This window comes from Malurus melanocephalus, unplaced genomic scaffold (assembly GCF_030028575.1).
Source record: "Malurus melanocephalus ecotype Western Australia unplaced genomic scaffold, MMel_1.1 scaffold_80, whole genome shotgun sequence".
Taxonomy (NCBI): Eukaryota; Metazoa; Chordata; class Aves; order Passeriformes; family Maluridae; genus Malurus; species Malurus melanocephalus.
In genome coordinates this window covers 48,034-65,247 of record NW_026623312.1, presented here as the reverse complement: position 1 = coordinate 65,247, position 17,214 = coordinate 48,034, and the positions used below count along the sequence as shown (strand labels likewise).

At 39.7% G+C, this 17,214-nt stretch overlaps 1 protein-coding gene across 3 annotated transcripts in view; it reads right to left on the bottom strand.

Moving 5' to 3' along the window:
* The window catches only part of MCC (MCC regulator of WNT signaling pathway), a 181,860-nt gene extending 170,460 nt beyond the window's left edge, over positions 1–11,400 (bottom strand). The window contains exon 1 of one of the 3 annotated variants that reach the window (XM_057367491.1): positions 10,964–11,400. In XM_057367491.1, the coding sequence (XP_057223474.1) occupies positions 10,964–11,400 (437 nt within the window). The remainder of the gene's footprint in view (positions 1–10,963) is intronic. The other 2 variants (XM_057367492.1, XM_057367493.1) reach the window with 2 other exon arrangements.
* Positions 11,401–17,214: the final 5,814 nt, after the last annotated feature.

The following is a 17,214-nucleotide window of genomic DNA, read 5'->3' as shown; positions in this document are numbered from 1 at the left end:
TGATCTTTGGGAAAAAAAAAAGCATGTCAAGGTTAGCACCCAACTACAGAGAGCACTTCTAAAGGTTACAAGACTAAGAGACAGTGTCCACTGCTGTCTGCAAAACATGATTAAAACAATGTCCTCCTACATGGGGTGCTAGATGAAGGATTTATGTAGTTATGCAGTTCACCTAAGCCRTGATAGATGCCTTGACTTCACCGAAGAGAAAAACACTGTTCAACAAATTCAGATCATAGCGTTTGGTAAACTAGAAAAGAGGACAAACATCCACAGTAGTTCTTACTTAGTATGCTTTCTTGATGAAATAATTTTTAGAAACAACAACAAACACAAAAAAGAAACTGCTGTCCCTCCAACGAATTTAGACTCAGAAACATGAGATTTMATTAGCTTTGCCACAATATAAATTACATCTCACAGATCTTTTCACATAGAAAATACTTTAAGAGGTATTTTCTATTCTCCAAATCCCTGAATTATTACCAATTTTGATGGTTTAACAAYACAGAAGCTGTTACTTTATCATGTGAAGATCATCCTGGTAAGATTAAGTCAGCACTTAAACATTTATCTTCAAAAGGAAGTRGTAAGGCAAGACTGAAGTTATAGCGTCTGAAGGAATAATGCAGACATCTTCAGAACTGCTGGAATTTTCCACCTGCTGCTACCTGGATGTCTTGATGAAAGGGCAAAGAATGAAGAACTACAAATTTCCTGCAACAATACATCTGCCTGAGAGTTATTGTTAGGAAAAAAAGGTCCGCAGTTCTCATCTCAGTTTAATAAACTGCATTCATGACCATCACCACTAGCCATAACAAGAAAAGATAGATAAATTAATGTGTAAACAATTTATACATGGATATTTGGAATACTCTCTGCATTTTGTTTCAAGAATATTTTATTTGAGTTTACTTCTTAGTGCTAGAGTACCTAGTAGTATTAATCAACGATTTTTCAAATCAAAGTGTAAGATATGCAGTAACACTCATACTGTTAATTTATAATGTAAAGTTCCATTTTATTTTGGCTGTCCCAATGCTCCCTATTTTCCGTGTATCAAAGRTACCGTAAGCACCAGGCAAAAGTCATAAATGAGCCATTTTCAACGAAGCTGATGTGTTTGGCAAGGCATGAATAATGTGTGGCAGGATAGGATGCAGAACTGGCACATCAGCTGGACACACTTGTTAAAACGCTAAGCAGCAATACTGTTAGTACTGGGATTTGAAACTCACACTGAGCCTTCAGTTTTAGCATCTCATTATGATCAGGAAGRGAATTCATGCAGATGGGTCTTTTTTTCATGCTACATGAAAACTTGGGAAGACTTAAGAGCATTGACTGACATTTGCCAGTTTTAGAGGACTTATATTTCTACTTYTGCCCCCAAATATGAAGGAATGAAAGAAAAGTGTAAGCATAAAGCTGAAAGCAAATGGGGAAAAAGTAACTAAACCAGACTGCAGACCCCCAAGGGGGTATTTATTCTGTAACCACTGGGTTCTGCATAGTGGAAGTCTATATGGCACTATATAGGCTCTTGCGCATTTGATTATCCTATAAGCACAAGAGACAAAYTGTACAACTCAGCATATAATCCCTTAAAAAGAGTAAGATAGGCAATTAAGTTCTTCCAGTGTAGAAAATATAACAAACTCAAAACTGTCATCACTCATGGATGGGGTATCTAACCTGTTTTTTTAAGAATGCCACAATCTCCATTTGTGCTCTGTCCTAGCACTTCACTGTTCTCTTCTGCAAGTTTCCTAATTTTAATCTTCCCAGATACAATTCAAATTGCTACTTCAGAAAGGAAGTTAACACACTGTTTTCTGCCATCACAACTGATTAGAAAGGTAGCCTTTTCATATTTAAAGTCCATAATCAGATGTTCAACCTTCTTTTTAGTGAAGAATCCCATTTTTTGCATCTCTAATCACCTTCCATAAGCTGCTCTAGTCTATCTCTAAATGATCCACCAACTGAATGGATGACAGCACGCAGAACTAGTGACTACCTTAAAGGATAAACCAGAAAGACACTAAAAGTTGAAAGCAGATGTCCTGTTCTACAATAGCATGAATTTGTTAATTCAAATCTGACTTGAAAACCACTACAAATCTCAAAAGTTTTTCATCAAGCATGCATCCTGCATGTGTACTACCAAATGTGCTACTGTATTCTTGCCCCTACTTTTAACTCACTTCATTTTTTTCAAGCAATAGCTTCATCTGTCAGCACCAATTGCGACTCTTATCCCCCAGCAAGTCTCCAATTTTCCTTAGCTTGGTGTCATCTCAATTTTAARAAAATTTTCTCATTATCAAGTCATCCAGATCATTAATTCTTAATAACGCTGATCTGGTCCAGGCCACCTTTCTGATTACAATTATTTTGAAAACAAAGCACTGGGTCTAATGAGTTCTAAGTAGCCCTTGGGGGGAAAAAAAACTCCCAAATTCTCCCTTAGTSTAGCTCCTTGGCTTACATACAAGTGCCATGAAACATCAAAAGCCTTAAAAAAGACAACACATCTCTTGTTTCACTCCTACCACAAACTGCTCTCACTAGATCTAGGAAAGATTAGATGGGTTGGATATAACTTTTTCTTAACAAATCCATATCCATGCAGTTGTCTGTAGACTGACTCCATGTCAACACACTTTTAAAGAAAAGCAGCATATTTTATCTTTCCTCATTGGCTGTTACTTCTATCTTTTAGAAGAACTCAGGGAAAAAGAATGGAAAATAATTCTGAGCCTGTCTTTAGGAGCACTACATGAAGATCTTCAAGAACAACTAACTAAAACAAATACAAGGATTCTTCAACTTCTTTCTTCCCCCTTCCATCTTAGGCATTTGTTACCAGTCCTATCTGCACGAACAGCYTCATTCTATGGGTTATTTTCAGAGTAGAAAGCAAAAAAAAACCATCTCTCGTCTCAGCCTCACTCATCAGCAGCTCACTGGCTCCCTCTATTGAGTACTCTCTATTTTTTGTTACTTTTTCAAAACTTCCCATGCTGTGAGACAATTTTACACTTGAAATTCCCTGATAGTTTAAATTTCTGCATGTTCCAGTGCCTGTTCACAATTAACTCGCAACTTGACCTAGTTCCATAATGCTGAGCATCATCAGGAAAAATACAGGGTTAACGATMAGCCAACCCCAAAATCCCTGTATGCTTTATTTGAAATTCAACCATCTGTATTCAAAGCTCTCTACTGCCTTGGCTACCTTTCACAATACTACCCTAAGATGAATTCCATATATGTAATATTTATTCTAAAAGATGCACATTCACAGTAAAAACAAGGTGGATTTGAAAAGCCATGTATMCACAGYRTAACTTCTCATTCACAAGCCCATCCTTTGGACAACACTCAATTTGGCACAACACAAGCCTTGTTAATGCCCTTCATCTACCAGCTGAGATATCAGAGTCTCAATAAAACCTCTGTTGTCCTTTTTACACTTCTGAAAATAAATTAACTTTTAGAGGGATTTTTCAGTTCAGATTATTTGGAGTGAAGCATGTCTAAAAATCAAGCGAATATAACCAGAGGGATCACAGCTAAACCCCAAGCTCGTTTCTTACCCCTACCCCCCCAATCTTGTGGCAACATTAAAAGTCACAACACTGTCATATAAAAAGTCACAACTATAAACTGACCATGCTGCAATGAAATATTTCTTACTGAACTAGTGTTCAGCTAAGGTAATTCTCTCACTGAACAAATTTTAGTGCAGTGAAACTTAAGGACCATGCACAGTAGAACAACTCACCTGGCAGCATAGGTTGACTTAAAAAAATCATGAAACTCTTCACTTGCTATTCCCAGTTTATTCTATAAGGAGTGCAGGTACACAGCTTAGGCCTGAACATTTGCAAGATACGCCAGGTCCCCAAGTATTTTGTGAGGTTACTCCCAATCAAAACATGTATGACCTGCTGCTTGAATAATTCCTGGGTAATCTCTACCTTACTCCAGCAATCACAGACATAAGAAAATTTTAAAATAATTTTAGAATCCACCCATGACTACCAGCAAACCACCACATGGCACCCTCAAACAGTAAATACAAATACAAGCAGTTAACCACTCACATTGGTGGAACTCTTCTCTCATCCAAGTCCCTCCCAACACAGTCAACCCATCCATGAATTTCAAACTATAGGATTTGGCAATTTTGTTCTGAAAACAAGAACATGAAAGTTGCTCCTTAGCAACACAAGAAATCTGTCAGTGGCTAAAGAGGATGCCAACTGCCTTGTCTACTGTAAATGGAAGATGCAATCAAATATGAGCTAAACACAATCAAATATTTACTGCACTCACAGTCATACTGCTAGAACAGCCACCAGTGGTTCCTACAGTGGTTCCTGGGTTACAAAGCCAGGGCTATGGATTTGCGAGAAACACCAAGTATCACAGCATCTAACACCCTTGGGAGGAGAGTAGCAGAGTGTATTAATGAAGTTTCAATCTTTCAGAATTGCCACCAAGAAACCTAGAAAGCACAAGGCAAAACAAACCCCTCTTTGACAATTACTGCTTTTTTTTGCACAAAAGGCAAATTACTGATTTTGAAATTACTGACTTAAAAGAGTGGTTAAATTCTTTTACAGTAATTACCCAAATAAGATGGTATTTGCAACAATCTCAATAAAAAGATAAATATAAAAAAATCAATAAAAAATTAACAAAGATAACAARTAACTTAAATTATTAGAAGCCAGCTGGATGGTAACTTTCAAAGGGATGAAAAAATTTGACATTTGTATTTTCAAGTGACTTATTCTTTGGTCAGTTTTTCCACATTACAATCTACCTGGACCACAAGCTCCCATGGAAAAAAAACCAAAAAACCAGTAACATCATGAAACAACAAGCCTGAGATACGTACCTTAGTCCCTTTTACCAGATTATTAGAGTCAATGAGGAAATAAAAAAGCGATAACCTACATAAAACACACAAGGTAACTTAACGAAGTTAACTTAACTTTAAAACATTAACAGCTCCAGTTAAAACACCCTTYGGGTATTTTTAAGAACCGGACTGCTAACTCATTAATAAATATGACAGGTTCAGAAAATCCAAGTTTGGATCTATTCCTCAACTATATATTAGTTGTAACAAAGAGACTTTGAAATACATAATCGCTTAAATGGATTTTGATTCTTTGTGTATTTTTAGGCACTATTTAACAATATTTTCTTCATCCTAAACTAAGCATGTCTCTCTGCCTTTCATGTATATCCACCCTCCTGGCTTTGCCCCTAAGTTATTCCTTTTTTGGTTATGATGCTCTGAGAGGACTTGTGAAAGACAAGGTTGGACTAAAACCCCACAAAAATCCTTCAACTGTGGAATCACTGACTAAGGCAAGTGCCAAAAGAAACAGAAAAACCAGACTGTAACAGTGAAAAAAGGAATAGTGCTTCCAGTCACCATCTTATTTGGCATACAGCAAGTATTGTGTCCATATAAAAGCAATCCTTCAGCTGCACGGATCACAAGCCCTGTGACAGGCTCCTAAATGGAGATGGATGAAGACTACAATTAAGTCTAGGAACAGAATCTGGAAGCTGAAACTGTTTTCAAGACAAACTAAAGTACTAGTAAAAAGGACAAAGTACATTTTACCAAGGTGCAGGGGGGTTGCTTTGAGATTTGGGTTTTTTTCCCCCCTGCAATTCCTAAAACTCAGTTGGGTTAAAGAAAACACAGARCAAATAGTACAGACTTCAAGTGAGAAGAAAATGCTGCACTGAGGTCTRAAAACTTTTTCAGCAACAGCCCAGCTATATGAAGAGCCAAACTGAAGGTAACGACTGAGCAAAACTTTGTTCCAATCTTGCTGGCATTTTGCAGACTACTTCCAAAAGATGTCTCCTTGTTAGACAGCTGGATTGAGGCCAGACTTAGGACTGCACAGTACTGGGATCAGACCGCTTTTGAAATTTGAAATCCCAGAAGCTGCAAAAGCGGCAGAATAAATACTACTTCCCCCAAGTCTTCAAAGCCAGTTTTTTGTTTCCACCTGYTCTGTTAGAGTTGACCTTTTATCAACCTCTTGCTTGTAGGATATATGGCTTTACCACTCCCTAGTCTGCTGACATTTAAGCACTCACAACAACTTGCTCCTGACACAGCTCACAAACAGCACAGAATACCCTGCAGAGACTAGAAAGCCTCTACATACAGAATAGTAACTCACGCCCAGGGTAAGTTTTCAGAGACCCTGACTGAACATGTTTGCATTACTTCATAAACAGTCATCTTATGGATTGATCAAGTGTTTTACCACCAKTGGTGACTTGACTGGTCATGGACAACCCAGACTGATTCTGTCGCTTCATTTAACTGGTCGTTTTGTGCTTCAATAGTTATTTCTTTAAATATGAAACAAAGAAGCTGAAGCACATTAGCAAAACCAAACAACACAAAAAAGGCTAAATGAAATGGTAACTACTTCTGTGGAGAGTAACAGAGACCACAGAAGAATGACTCTCCTCCCTTGATAAAATTAATAGATACCCATTCKGTCTTTCTGAAAATATGGGCTTTCTCCTCTAATAGCATGTGGCCATTCGATGCAGAAACACTGAGGGTGTGCCAAAACACACTAAGGAAGAAAGATGGGAATGTCCTTCTAYTGTGACAATCCATCAAAAAGAGAAGGATCAGCCTGTACTTGCAAAGGTGTTGAGCTCCTGAAGAAATGTACTACTAAAACCACTCAGACAACAAATCAAATCCAACAAGCTCCTTTTAACTGCCTCTGTGCAGGGCTACTGAAGGCACAGTCATTCAGCATATCCTTTCAACAGTCAGTGTAAGCTCAATACAAAGTTTATAGTTTTTATACATCTTACTGTACTTYTACCAAGGTTTTCTGTAAGATATTGACCCCATTGTAAAAAAAAAATTTGTGCACACAGACAASTCTGTTTTCAAACAAACTCTACAAACAAAACTTCATTCCATTACTGTTAATATGATGACGAAGTTCCATCGGAACTAAACACCAGCTTTGCCCTCCYTCTTCACAATCCTAAAATTATTCATCCATGCTTAAAAGTTAAAATTAGAAAGCTAGCACATTTCTAACTTAATAATTAAATTAATTTTTTTCACCCATTATTTCCATAGCTCATACTTTCATTTTTTAAGCAAAAATATTTCCTGCAGATTCAAAGTTACCTTAYCTAGACTTTGCAGTGTTAGAATAGAGTAATCCGAAACTCATTTAGTGATTTCTGCGAAGATGAAAACCATTATGTGCTAAATGGGATTTCAATAYAATCCATATATAATAAAGCAGCAAGGCAATTAAGCTTCTGAAGAAGACATTGATCCATCCAGCCCAGCTTCATCCAAGGCTACATATGCAGACATTACCAAAACAACCCCCMCAAAAGAAAAACCAAAACAAAAAACCCAAACCAAAACAAACAAAAAACAAACAAAAAAAAAACCAAAAACCCAGGCGTCCCCCCAATGCACCAACCCTCTGAAACTGAAAATGTTTATAACTGTAACATCAGATTCTGAAACTTTCAAAGCAAATAGAATAAACAAAGGTAAGCAATTACWCTTTTTTCAGTTAACAGCTTTTTGTTAATAACCATAAAATCCAGCTACAGCTGCAAAACTGAAGTTCTGCTGTAAACAGTGTTTAAAGCTGCCTTCTGCTCTTAGCAATGGTCATCCAGCTGATCTCAAGCATTCAGAATCTGTTTTTTGGGGGCAGAGGGGGGTACTTGTTGGTTGGTTGGTTAGATGGTTTTTGTAAAATYACCTCCTATTGCACAACTATCAGAAGAGTGCCAAACATTTGCAAGATATTAAAATAATTAGGTAACAAACATTAATCCCAGAAGAATCAAAAGCCATTTCAGTACAAGCCAACAAGTTAAAACTCTTAKGCTTTCTTAGTACTTTTCTCTAGCTGGATGCTGCAAAATTTCAATATGCACATATAAAAACATGGCTTAGATATACTGCTTTAGCGTTTCATATCCCRTAGTTCAGTATCTTCTGGATTACAACCACCAATGGTACATGCTTAATTATGCTTGATTGTTTTGATATCATCCTATTTAAAGCCTTGAAATTAACCAATATCTCAGGTGAGAGCCTGAAAATTAATCAGAATCTCRGGACATGCTCCGCCTCTCCATCTGTGCCTGTACTTCCCTGCTATTATTTGAAGAGGTTTATTACAGTTTGATGCATAACAAAGCATTTCCACAGCTGGGACACCATGTTATTTCATTAGGAATGTAAATATCTCTTTTCCCCATGCAATATGAACTGAACAAACACACACACAAAATGCCTGCCTTTGCTGCAAGTATACAGATCTCCTTTTCCTTAACAGCACTGGAGCTGGAAAAAAAAGAAATCTAACAAACTGCTGCCTGTGGTAGGCAAMGAAATGATTGACCAAGCTTCAGGCCTGCAAATAAAAGAGAAAGGATATGAATTTTCAAAGATAGAACTTAGTAGAAGCTGCAAAATTGGARGTTTTGGTCCCATTACATTGAAAACAAGCTAGTTTTTAAAAAGAAGCTTATGCTAGTAATAGGTTATAGATCACAGGAAAGTCTAGTTCTACAACAGAAGGAAGGAGATGATTTTACGGTACTGGCTTTTGTGTTTTCAGCTCTTTACACACATGCCTGGGCATTTACTGCAATGTTTAGCCTGCTGTAAAAGACATCATAATATGCAGAAGTCAGCCTACAATCTTCACTAGGGCTGCAAGAAAGGAAAAAAAAAATTGCTGGCCACAAGGATGAGCAAAGGGAAGTCCAAGGAAGCAGGGCAAGAAGGAACAGGAAAACCAAGCAAMTGGCCTGTATGAAACAAAAAAGCCCCATCCAAACACAGAAGCAAGACAAAGAGTATGCACAGAATGGCAAGGTGAAGTTTAGCATAAGAGGAGCTGTAACTTTTTTGTCTTTAATTTGTTAAATTTTTTTTAATTAAAAAAAGATGCAATTACCCAAACACTAGGGYTCTAAACAACAACAAAACCCCAACTGCTATACTTTTAACAGGTACGCTGTGAATCCATAAACCAGGAGTTGTCTGTAAGACTGTGGTGGTACATACTATAAACATACCCCAATCTGACTGGACAAGTCTCCTGCACAAGCCATTGTCATAAAACAGATKGTAAGCGAAATTGAGTAACTACACAAACCAAGAAAGGCATTCCATATATACAACTCATTAACCAGGCTAGCTCATGAAGTAAAGTCATGTCGAAGATCATTTCTTAAATATTCCTTCACTACTTTCACACACATATAAAGATGTAAAGGAAGCAGTAATTTATAACACCATGTTCTCTGATAAAGGCCACATCAGCTCTGCCTTGAAGGCAAAACTCCCTTCTGAAGCAAAATATTAGCAACCTTCAACAATGAACCCACCATCTCCTTGAAGAACTTTAAACCATCACCCAGGTTCCGGGCTTTACTTCCATTTCCTGCTGAATTCCAAAGTCCATACTCAGAGACATCCAGGAGTTTTCAACACTATCTTTCAAGCAACACTCTGAAACACTGACTTTGAAGTACACAGAATACAAATGTGGGACAWAACTTAGGGAATGTGGAAAAGCCGATCAGAAATTAGCAGCTTAYGTCATGGTAATATCTCTCCATCCCTAGGAAAGGCTAAAAGCATTAAYATTACCATTTCCTGAGTAAGGTCTTTAAACTGTAAATACACAGGGAGTTTACACTGCAGAAAAACATCACAGAACAGATCAGAAAGTGTGCTCTGAGGAAACAGTACACACTTTAAGTGAACATCATAAGTTTTTAGACATCAGAACAAATTCCATGRAGACTGTAAACAAACGGCAAGAGAAGCAGTCTTAGCATACTGGTTGGAAAGTATAYATTTTCCAAGTTTTTATTTTAAAACGACAACTGTCAAAATAATTATTAGACTGGGGGAAGAGGGGGGAAGGAGTGTTCAGGGAGCTGTTTAGATAAGAAATATCCCAACCCTTGAACTTTATTTTTCAAGTGACTGCCAGTTCTTACAGATTTTCAACAACTTTCTGGCTCCAAAGAGATGGCAATGGGGATTCAAGTTCACTTAGCCTTTCTGTGGGGTCATATTCTTAGGTTAGATGACAAACTTAAGAAATTCCCTCACTGTCCCAGTTCTCTAGAAGCACTTGCTAATTGTAAGCAGTAGCATATGTTTCAYTTTGAAAATGCAAGTTTCCACCACCCCGGGCAAATCACGCCTTTTTCAAGTTCAGTGTTTTTTTTAATTATGTCGTGAGAGCTCAGAAATACCACTGCCACAAAACCAGCTCCGGACCAAAACACACTGCCAATGCTTCCAGACGTAAACATTCCACTGTGGCTTAGTTCCAACTATCTATTGCAAAAGCACCAGCTCACCCTTCTCCACCAAAATCTAAGTCTAGGTGACACTCCTCAAACTCTCCGAAAACCAGTAGGAATTTAAACGAAATCACGTAAAAAGAATATTGACAAAAACGTCTTGACAAACAAAATTACACGATCCGTGAGAACAAGACGAGTATTCTCCTAAATTACCCACGACCGGCTTTTTGTGTGTTTACTTGCAAAAAYCACCTGCCCAGGGCACGACGTGACAAAAACCAGGCTGGAAGGCGTCATCTTCCAGCCCCGGCGGACGTGGAGGTGCTGCGGGCAGTATTTGCCCACTGTCCCGGGGAACTCCCAGCGCCGAGGCCCCGCCGGAGCCMCTGGCTCCGGAACCGGCGGGAGCGGATCTAGAGAGGGGCGAGAACCGCGGAGTGTCCGGCGGGGCTGCACTTCCACAACTGTTCCAACTCGCCCACAAGTTGAGCGCCGAGGGACGCGCGGCGGGTAGGAAGGAGYGGACGGGACGGCTCCGTACCAGCAAAGAGCCGCCTCCCGCTGTGGCTACCTGCTGATGAAGCCATCCCCATCGCCGTCGCACGTCTGGAAGAGGCGCCTCATCCTCTCCTCCTCGCCCGTGCTGGAAGTGTCCGTGCTGCTGCTGCCGGCGCTGCTCACCTCCGCCACAGCAGCTGCCGCCATCATGCACCCCGCTCCGGAGGAGGAGGAGGTGGGGAAGGAGGTGGAGGAGGAGGAGGTGGGGAAGGAGGAGGAGGAGGAGGTGGGGAAGGAGGAGGAGGAGGCGGCGAGGCTGTCGCTGGCACCCGGGATTCCGAGTCCCGCAGCGCCTGCTAAGTGCGAGCAGCGGTACAAAGTCGAGTGGAGCGGGGTTTCCGCCGGCCCACACGCACCGCCCGCGGAGGGAGAGCCGGGCCGCGGCCGCGCCGGCGCTCGGAGCAGAGACAGGACGGCTGAGGCTGGGAGCTCCGCGCCTGCACACGGCATCGTCCTGCTCCCTCCCGGCGCTGCCCAGGGCTGGGATCGCGGCGGGAGCCCCGGGAGCGAGCGGGCGGTGTCTCCACACTCGGGCCAAGTGCCCTCGCGGCCGRGGAGCTCCTGTGGCCACTGAGTGTGGAGTGACCCAAACTCCTCCCGAGGGTCGCTTGTTCCCCTGGGGCTGAGCAGGCCCGGCTCCCTCCGGAATGTTGCTGTGGCTCCGGCTTTGGCCGCTGTGGAAGCCAAGCCCAGACCAACGAACAAACCTCAGCGTTTTCTCTAGCCCTGCGTTTGCACTTGAGGCTGTTTAATGAGGTACTAGTCAGGTAAAAGCATTGTAAGGTGTGGAGCACTGTTCCCTCTTGACCCATCCCGTTGCTTTCCACTGATCAAATTTTACCTGCAAAGTCAACARTTCGTTTTTCTGTCCCTGAACATGTTTGTGGCCTATACCCCTCCCGGCCTGTTGGTCTCCTTTTCATTTAAAGAAAAGTAATTTTCTTTGCAGTCTTACTGGGGCCAGACGGAAAAAAAAAAAAACACCTACCTGCCTGTGTACTAGGGCTTTATTGCTACCCTTGCATATCCTTGCTACCYCTTCAATACCTACTTACGTTTTAATTGGTGCTTTTTTCTCTTCTTTCTGTGAAAAGAACTGATACACGAACAGCACCAATCTGTTTTATCTCTACTGGAAATCGATATTGTAAAACAGTCTAGAACAGCTTTTCTGTTTACATTAGCATTATGTTTCTCACTCCATCATCCTGTGATTAATTTGGGTCAACTAATTTTTCCTAACCTATTTCTGTATTTGAAGAAAAATATCTTGTTATTAAGGATATGCATTTCTTTCACACTATTGGGTATCCTTCTCCTATTATTTATGTCTTTGAAGGCATCCGGTTCATGCCACTAAACATCTTGATCATCCTTGTTGCTGACACATGAATATATAAATATTGCTGATTCATGAATATATAAATTCAGCAAAGTTACCACACTTCTCTTGTTGCACAGTCCCTTTCAAGTACAGGAACTGATGGAAACCGCTTTAATTGTTAGTATTTATGGTACCTTGATTGAGTAACTCATTACAAGGTAAGGAGTCCCTCTGGCATTGTATTACCTAAAACTACTTGCAAGTGCAAGCATGCATACACTCACTATTGTATTCTCTTAGTCTCTGCAGCTTTCCAAATTAGGTTGCTCACATTAGTTCTTGCTGGATGATCAGGGCATTGCGGAATGGAGCCAATACATTTCCTGGTTGTTTCAATGCACTGAGAGCAGAGAATATTGCAACTGAATCCTTTCAGATATTCCATCTTCTGACCTCCRGTGGTCTGACTCTTAGTCTTGGCACATTTTTTTGGTCCTTCGTAGGATATTGCTTGCTTGTGTGTGATACCAGTTGATTACTGCAGCTGTTTGTTTACTCTGAGAACTGGAGGAGATGTGAAGCCACAACACCATTTTGCTCTGCCAGATCCCACAGACAAGTTGCTCCAGCCCACACACAAGAATTCTTGCTTACATTCTCCAAATGTAGCATATACTGCTTTTTAATAAGAATGAAAATTCTTAACTGCAGGGAGTTGGACTCAATGTATTCATATGGCAATATTCTACAATTCTGTGATTCTTTTGAATCCTAAAAGTGTCTCCTGACAAGGCCACCAACATCAATGTAGCAAGATYTCATCCAAAACACAATGAGAATCTCGAAGAACAGCCACCCTCCGTCCTGATGCTATCTGCTAAACCTCACCGCTAGCCAGTTTGCAACTTTGTTTAAACTAATCTCCCACTTCTCCTCTAATCTAGATAAGGGCATTTTATCTTTTGTTTTCATCTTATCCTTCATGCTTCATGCAGTAGCTTTCTTTGTGGATCAGGAATTCATCCATTCCTTATATTTCCCCTGCTCATGAGTTGGTGGTTTACACATTGAATTTTTCCTACTATCTCTTCCATTTCTGGAGATCAGCTGCAGTTATTTTTTTTTTTTTTTGCATTTGCACCAGTCCCAAGAAAATGTGGTGCAGTGGTTTCTGACTTTCCCTGATAACAAATCACCCAGACCAGTTCCTCCTTGCTGATAGGAACAGCTGATATCCTAGCTGTCGTATGGCATGCAGGACTGCAAAACCAGCTGAGCTTGCTGGCTTGTGTCGTGATGCCCATCTAATTTTTAGAAAAGATGCATCGACRTCAGTTGGAGAGCTGCTGTTTCCCACATTCCTGTGCCTGCTGTGAATGRTGTAGCCAGTTCACTCCTGCAGCCATGTGAATTTCAGATGGCAAGAACCCACATTTAAAACACAGACTATGCTGTGCAGCAGAAAGTATAATTCTTTCTGAAGTGTCCCTGGTGTGAGTGGTGTGTGGTGCCTAGAAAGTTGCAAAGAGAGAACAAGGAAAGAGGGCAAGGACTGAAATTTCCATGCTGCTGTGAGTAGGAAAATAGGCTTGGTATTTTTCAAAAGAAATTTTTTTAAAACCTTGTATTTTCTGTGTAAGACTCTGGATTTCAACTGTCAATCCATTTGTTTGTATTTGTCTTTTCATCTAAGTGAAATGAATCTGTAATTTTTCAGTATTAGACTGTATTCTACAATACTATTTTCTATAATGTCCTGATTTCCAAATGCAAGTAATTATATACCAGACCGTCAATTCAAACATTAATGACAATGTTGCAGCAACAGTAGCTGCACTTATTCTCCAACATTTATATGCCCAAAATCTGACATCTCTGAAAGATGGGCAGGAGACACCTGATTTCTAGAAATGCTTGACTTTTAAGACTTTCCACCAAATCAACAGTCTTCTGTTAATTTTATGTGAGCTATGAAAGTCAAGTCTACCTCAAATTAGGTGTTGAACAATAGAAAAAGAAAAGCATTGTAAAGGTCTCAAAATTTAACTATAGACGGTTTTACAGTAGAAAGTATCTTAAGTCACTCTGCATAAAAAGCTGCCAAATGACCAAAATCAATTGACAAAAAAAAGAACAATTTCCTTCCAGATATCACTAAGCCATTAGCACTTTTCAATTAACCTCTTTCAAAACCCACCAACAAAACAAACAGTAACTTAATTTTCAAACAGGAAGTTTTAATTTAGTAATGTTCCTTTGAGCAACTGCCAACCATCCCTTTCAATTTGCTAAATACTGCTTCCAGCCCTTTTCACTCTTGCAGAAATGTTCCGTGTTGTTCCATGAGGTTCTTGGTTAACAGACATTTCACTGTTACCTGAGTAACACTGTCACCCAACATAGATTGGTTCTCTTAGGGATATTGGCAGAGTGATAATAGCACTAAATCATAGTTACAATTAAAGCTTTGTTTTCTTAACAGGATGTTATGATTGGTATGGAAGAGAATTTATTATTAGAATGGCACAGCATTTCTACAAGCAGAGCCATCATAGTACAATCCATAAGTAGCATAGCAGGGAATTCATAATACAATTTAACTTATAATTTTTAATCRCCTGGACTCTCTGCAGATCAGATCAGATGGTGATCTGTGGTTTGTTGTRTCACTGTTACCGTCAAAATCTCCGGGRGTCTGGGGAGCCACAGGTTCCAGAGGCTGCTTGGGAAGGCATGGCAGGGCCTGACAGCCAGGAAWAATCCAGCTATCTCAGCCAGGTTAGCCCAGGTTATCAGACACCTCCCTGGGGACAACAAAGGCCAGGTACATGGAACCAGGGTGGAGCTGGCTTTGCTACCAGGCACGCTTATATCATATGACTTTGCACATGTTCACCAAGCTACTCAGATGTGGATGATATGCCCAGATCTAAATCTATGCCTAGCCTATATAATCCATGCCCAAGAAATATAAGGGCTAAGTAAAAGTCATATCCTATGTAAACTTTTTTTTTTTTTTTTTTTTGGGGGGAAGTGGAAGAAATACTCCATTTTCTATGATGTAACTTACAAAATGCATACTTTTGGTGTTGCTCTAAGATAGATGGGAAAATTAGCTATTCTAATTGCTGCCACTGTTTAGGTATTCAAACTGAAAATTCTGACGTACACCATGATGAAAAGCAATGCCTGGTGCTGTCAAAGGAGAGATTATCCTTTATTTCAGTTGGCTTCAGATAAAGACCATCTTTGTTTACTRATCTTCACTGTAACAAAATTTAAAGTAACAAACATATAATGTAAGCTCAGATGAATCTTATTTAAAACATCATTGTGTACAGCAAACTGCATCTGCTGCTAACAGAGCCGTGGTTTAGCTAGGAAATTGCTAGTTAAATTCTCAACGAAATCTTGTSTCTGAAGTCATTGTAGTACCTTTTTTACATAACTTTGTTTAGATCCAATTCACACCACAGACTTTTGATTTCAAGCTCCATCTTGAAATATAAGTCTTGTGAAACTTTACTGTGGAATTCTTAGCAAGCAGAGCTGTTCAAAAACTCTTTAAAACAGTATATTCAAAAGCGGGGTTTTTTGATTTTTTTTTTTGTTTTGGTTTTGGTTTTTTGGGGGKTTTTTTTGAGGCAAATTTTTCTGCTTTTTCTCCTTCTCCCAAGAGTGATCTGCAAAATTGAGATATTTTATTTAGGATTGAAAACACTTCAGGCAGAATATTAATTTTTTTAGATAGAATATTAATGYCTCTTCTGAGAAGCTTCCTACTCATTCTTCACCTTTATAAAAGCTCAACTACCTTGTAAAAATGTTGTTTTAAAAACTGTACTTTTTTGTGATGATGATGCATATAAATGAGACCAGGTTTGACCCTTTTTCCAAAAATATAATAAAATGCTCTCGTATTCAAACAGGCTGCTATTCCTGGATCCTACAAATGGATCCATAATTTGAATCTGCATACATGACAGAAAATTAGAAGTTTATTTCCTCATATCTTTTCTATACATTAAAAGAAAGATATTGACTATTTCCACTATTTTTTATCCAAGTATATTCTTTGAAGCTGTATCTCTGTTAACAAAATACTACTTTGATCAAAAATAGTGGGGGCACTTGTAAAGATAAACGGTCTTTTTGTGGACTGTGACTATGAGACAATCTCAAAACACTTTTCTGCAGGCTACTGATGGCTGTGATAGTTAAATGTGTTCTGTGTGCCWGAAATTTCTGCAACACAGGTATCATTTTGGTCAAAATATTTCAGTGAAATGATATTCTAACAGGAATTTTACATTATGTATAATTAACTCTCCCTAGGGACCAYATCAGTTCCACTAAGTTCCAGTTCCAGCAAAGACACAAGCACATGAATCATAGGTATGAAATCTTTCTGCCTTCAAGTTCACTTTTCCCCTCAAGTTCACAAGACGTGGGGTCCCTGCGGTKTTCTTGCTGCCTTTTAACATGTGCTAGACACAGGAAGATATCTTGACACAGATCATTCCTCTCTCCTTTCTGTTCTCTGTCATTTGCCCACCCTGGAAACTACAGCTTCYCAATTCAGGAGTGAGGAGCACTGGAGATAGTAGTGGGAAGAGCGGGCATATTTGACTCTGTTGGGAATCATGCTCTTCCCAGCCTTCATTCTGGAAACATTGCTGTGGATGCCCTGAGCTCCACTGAAGAGTTGCATTTTTTCCCTGGAAGTTCAACAGCCCAAGCTGTGGATTGGTGCAAGTGAGGACCTAAGAGAGGCTGCTTTACAAGGACAGAACTGATCAAAAGGATTTTTCCTTGATGTCCAAAAATAAAATAAAATTGAAGTCAATAAGGGAAGTGGAAAAGACAGATGAACTAGCAATTATGTGTCAGTAGATCGTAGGAGAGGTTACATAAATGGGGAGAATGCAATCACCCAGATA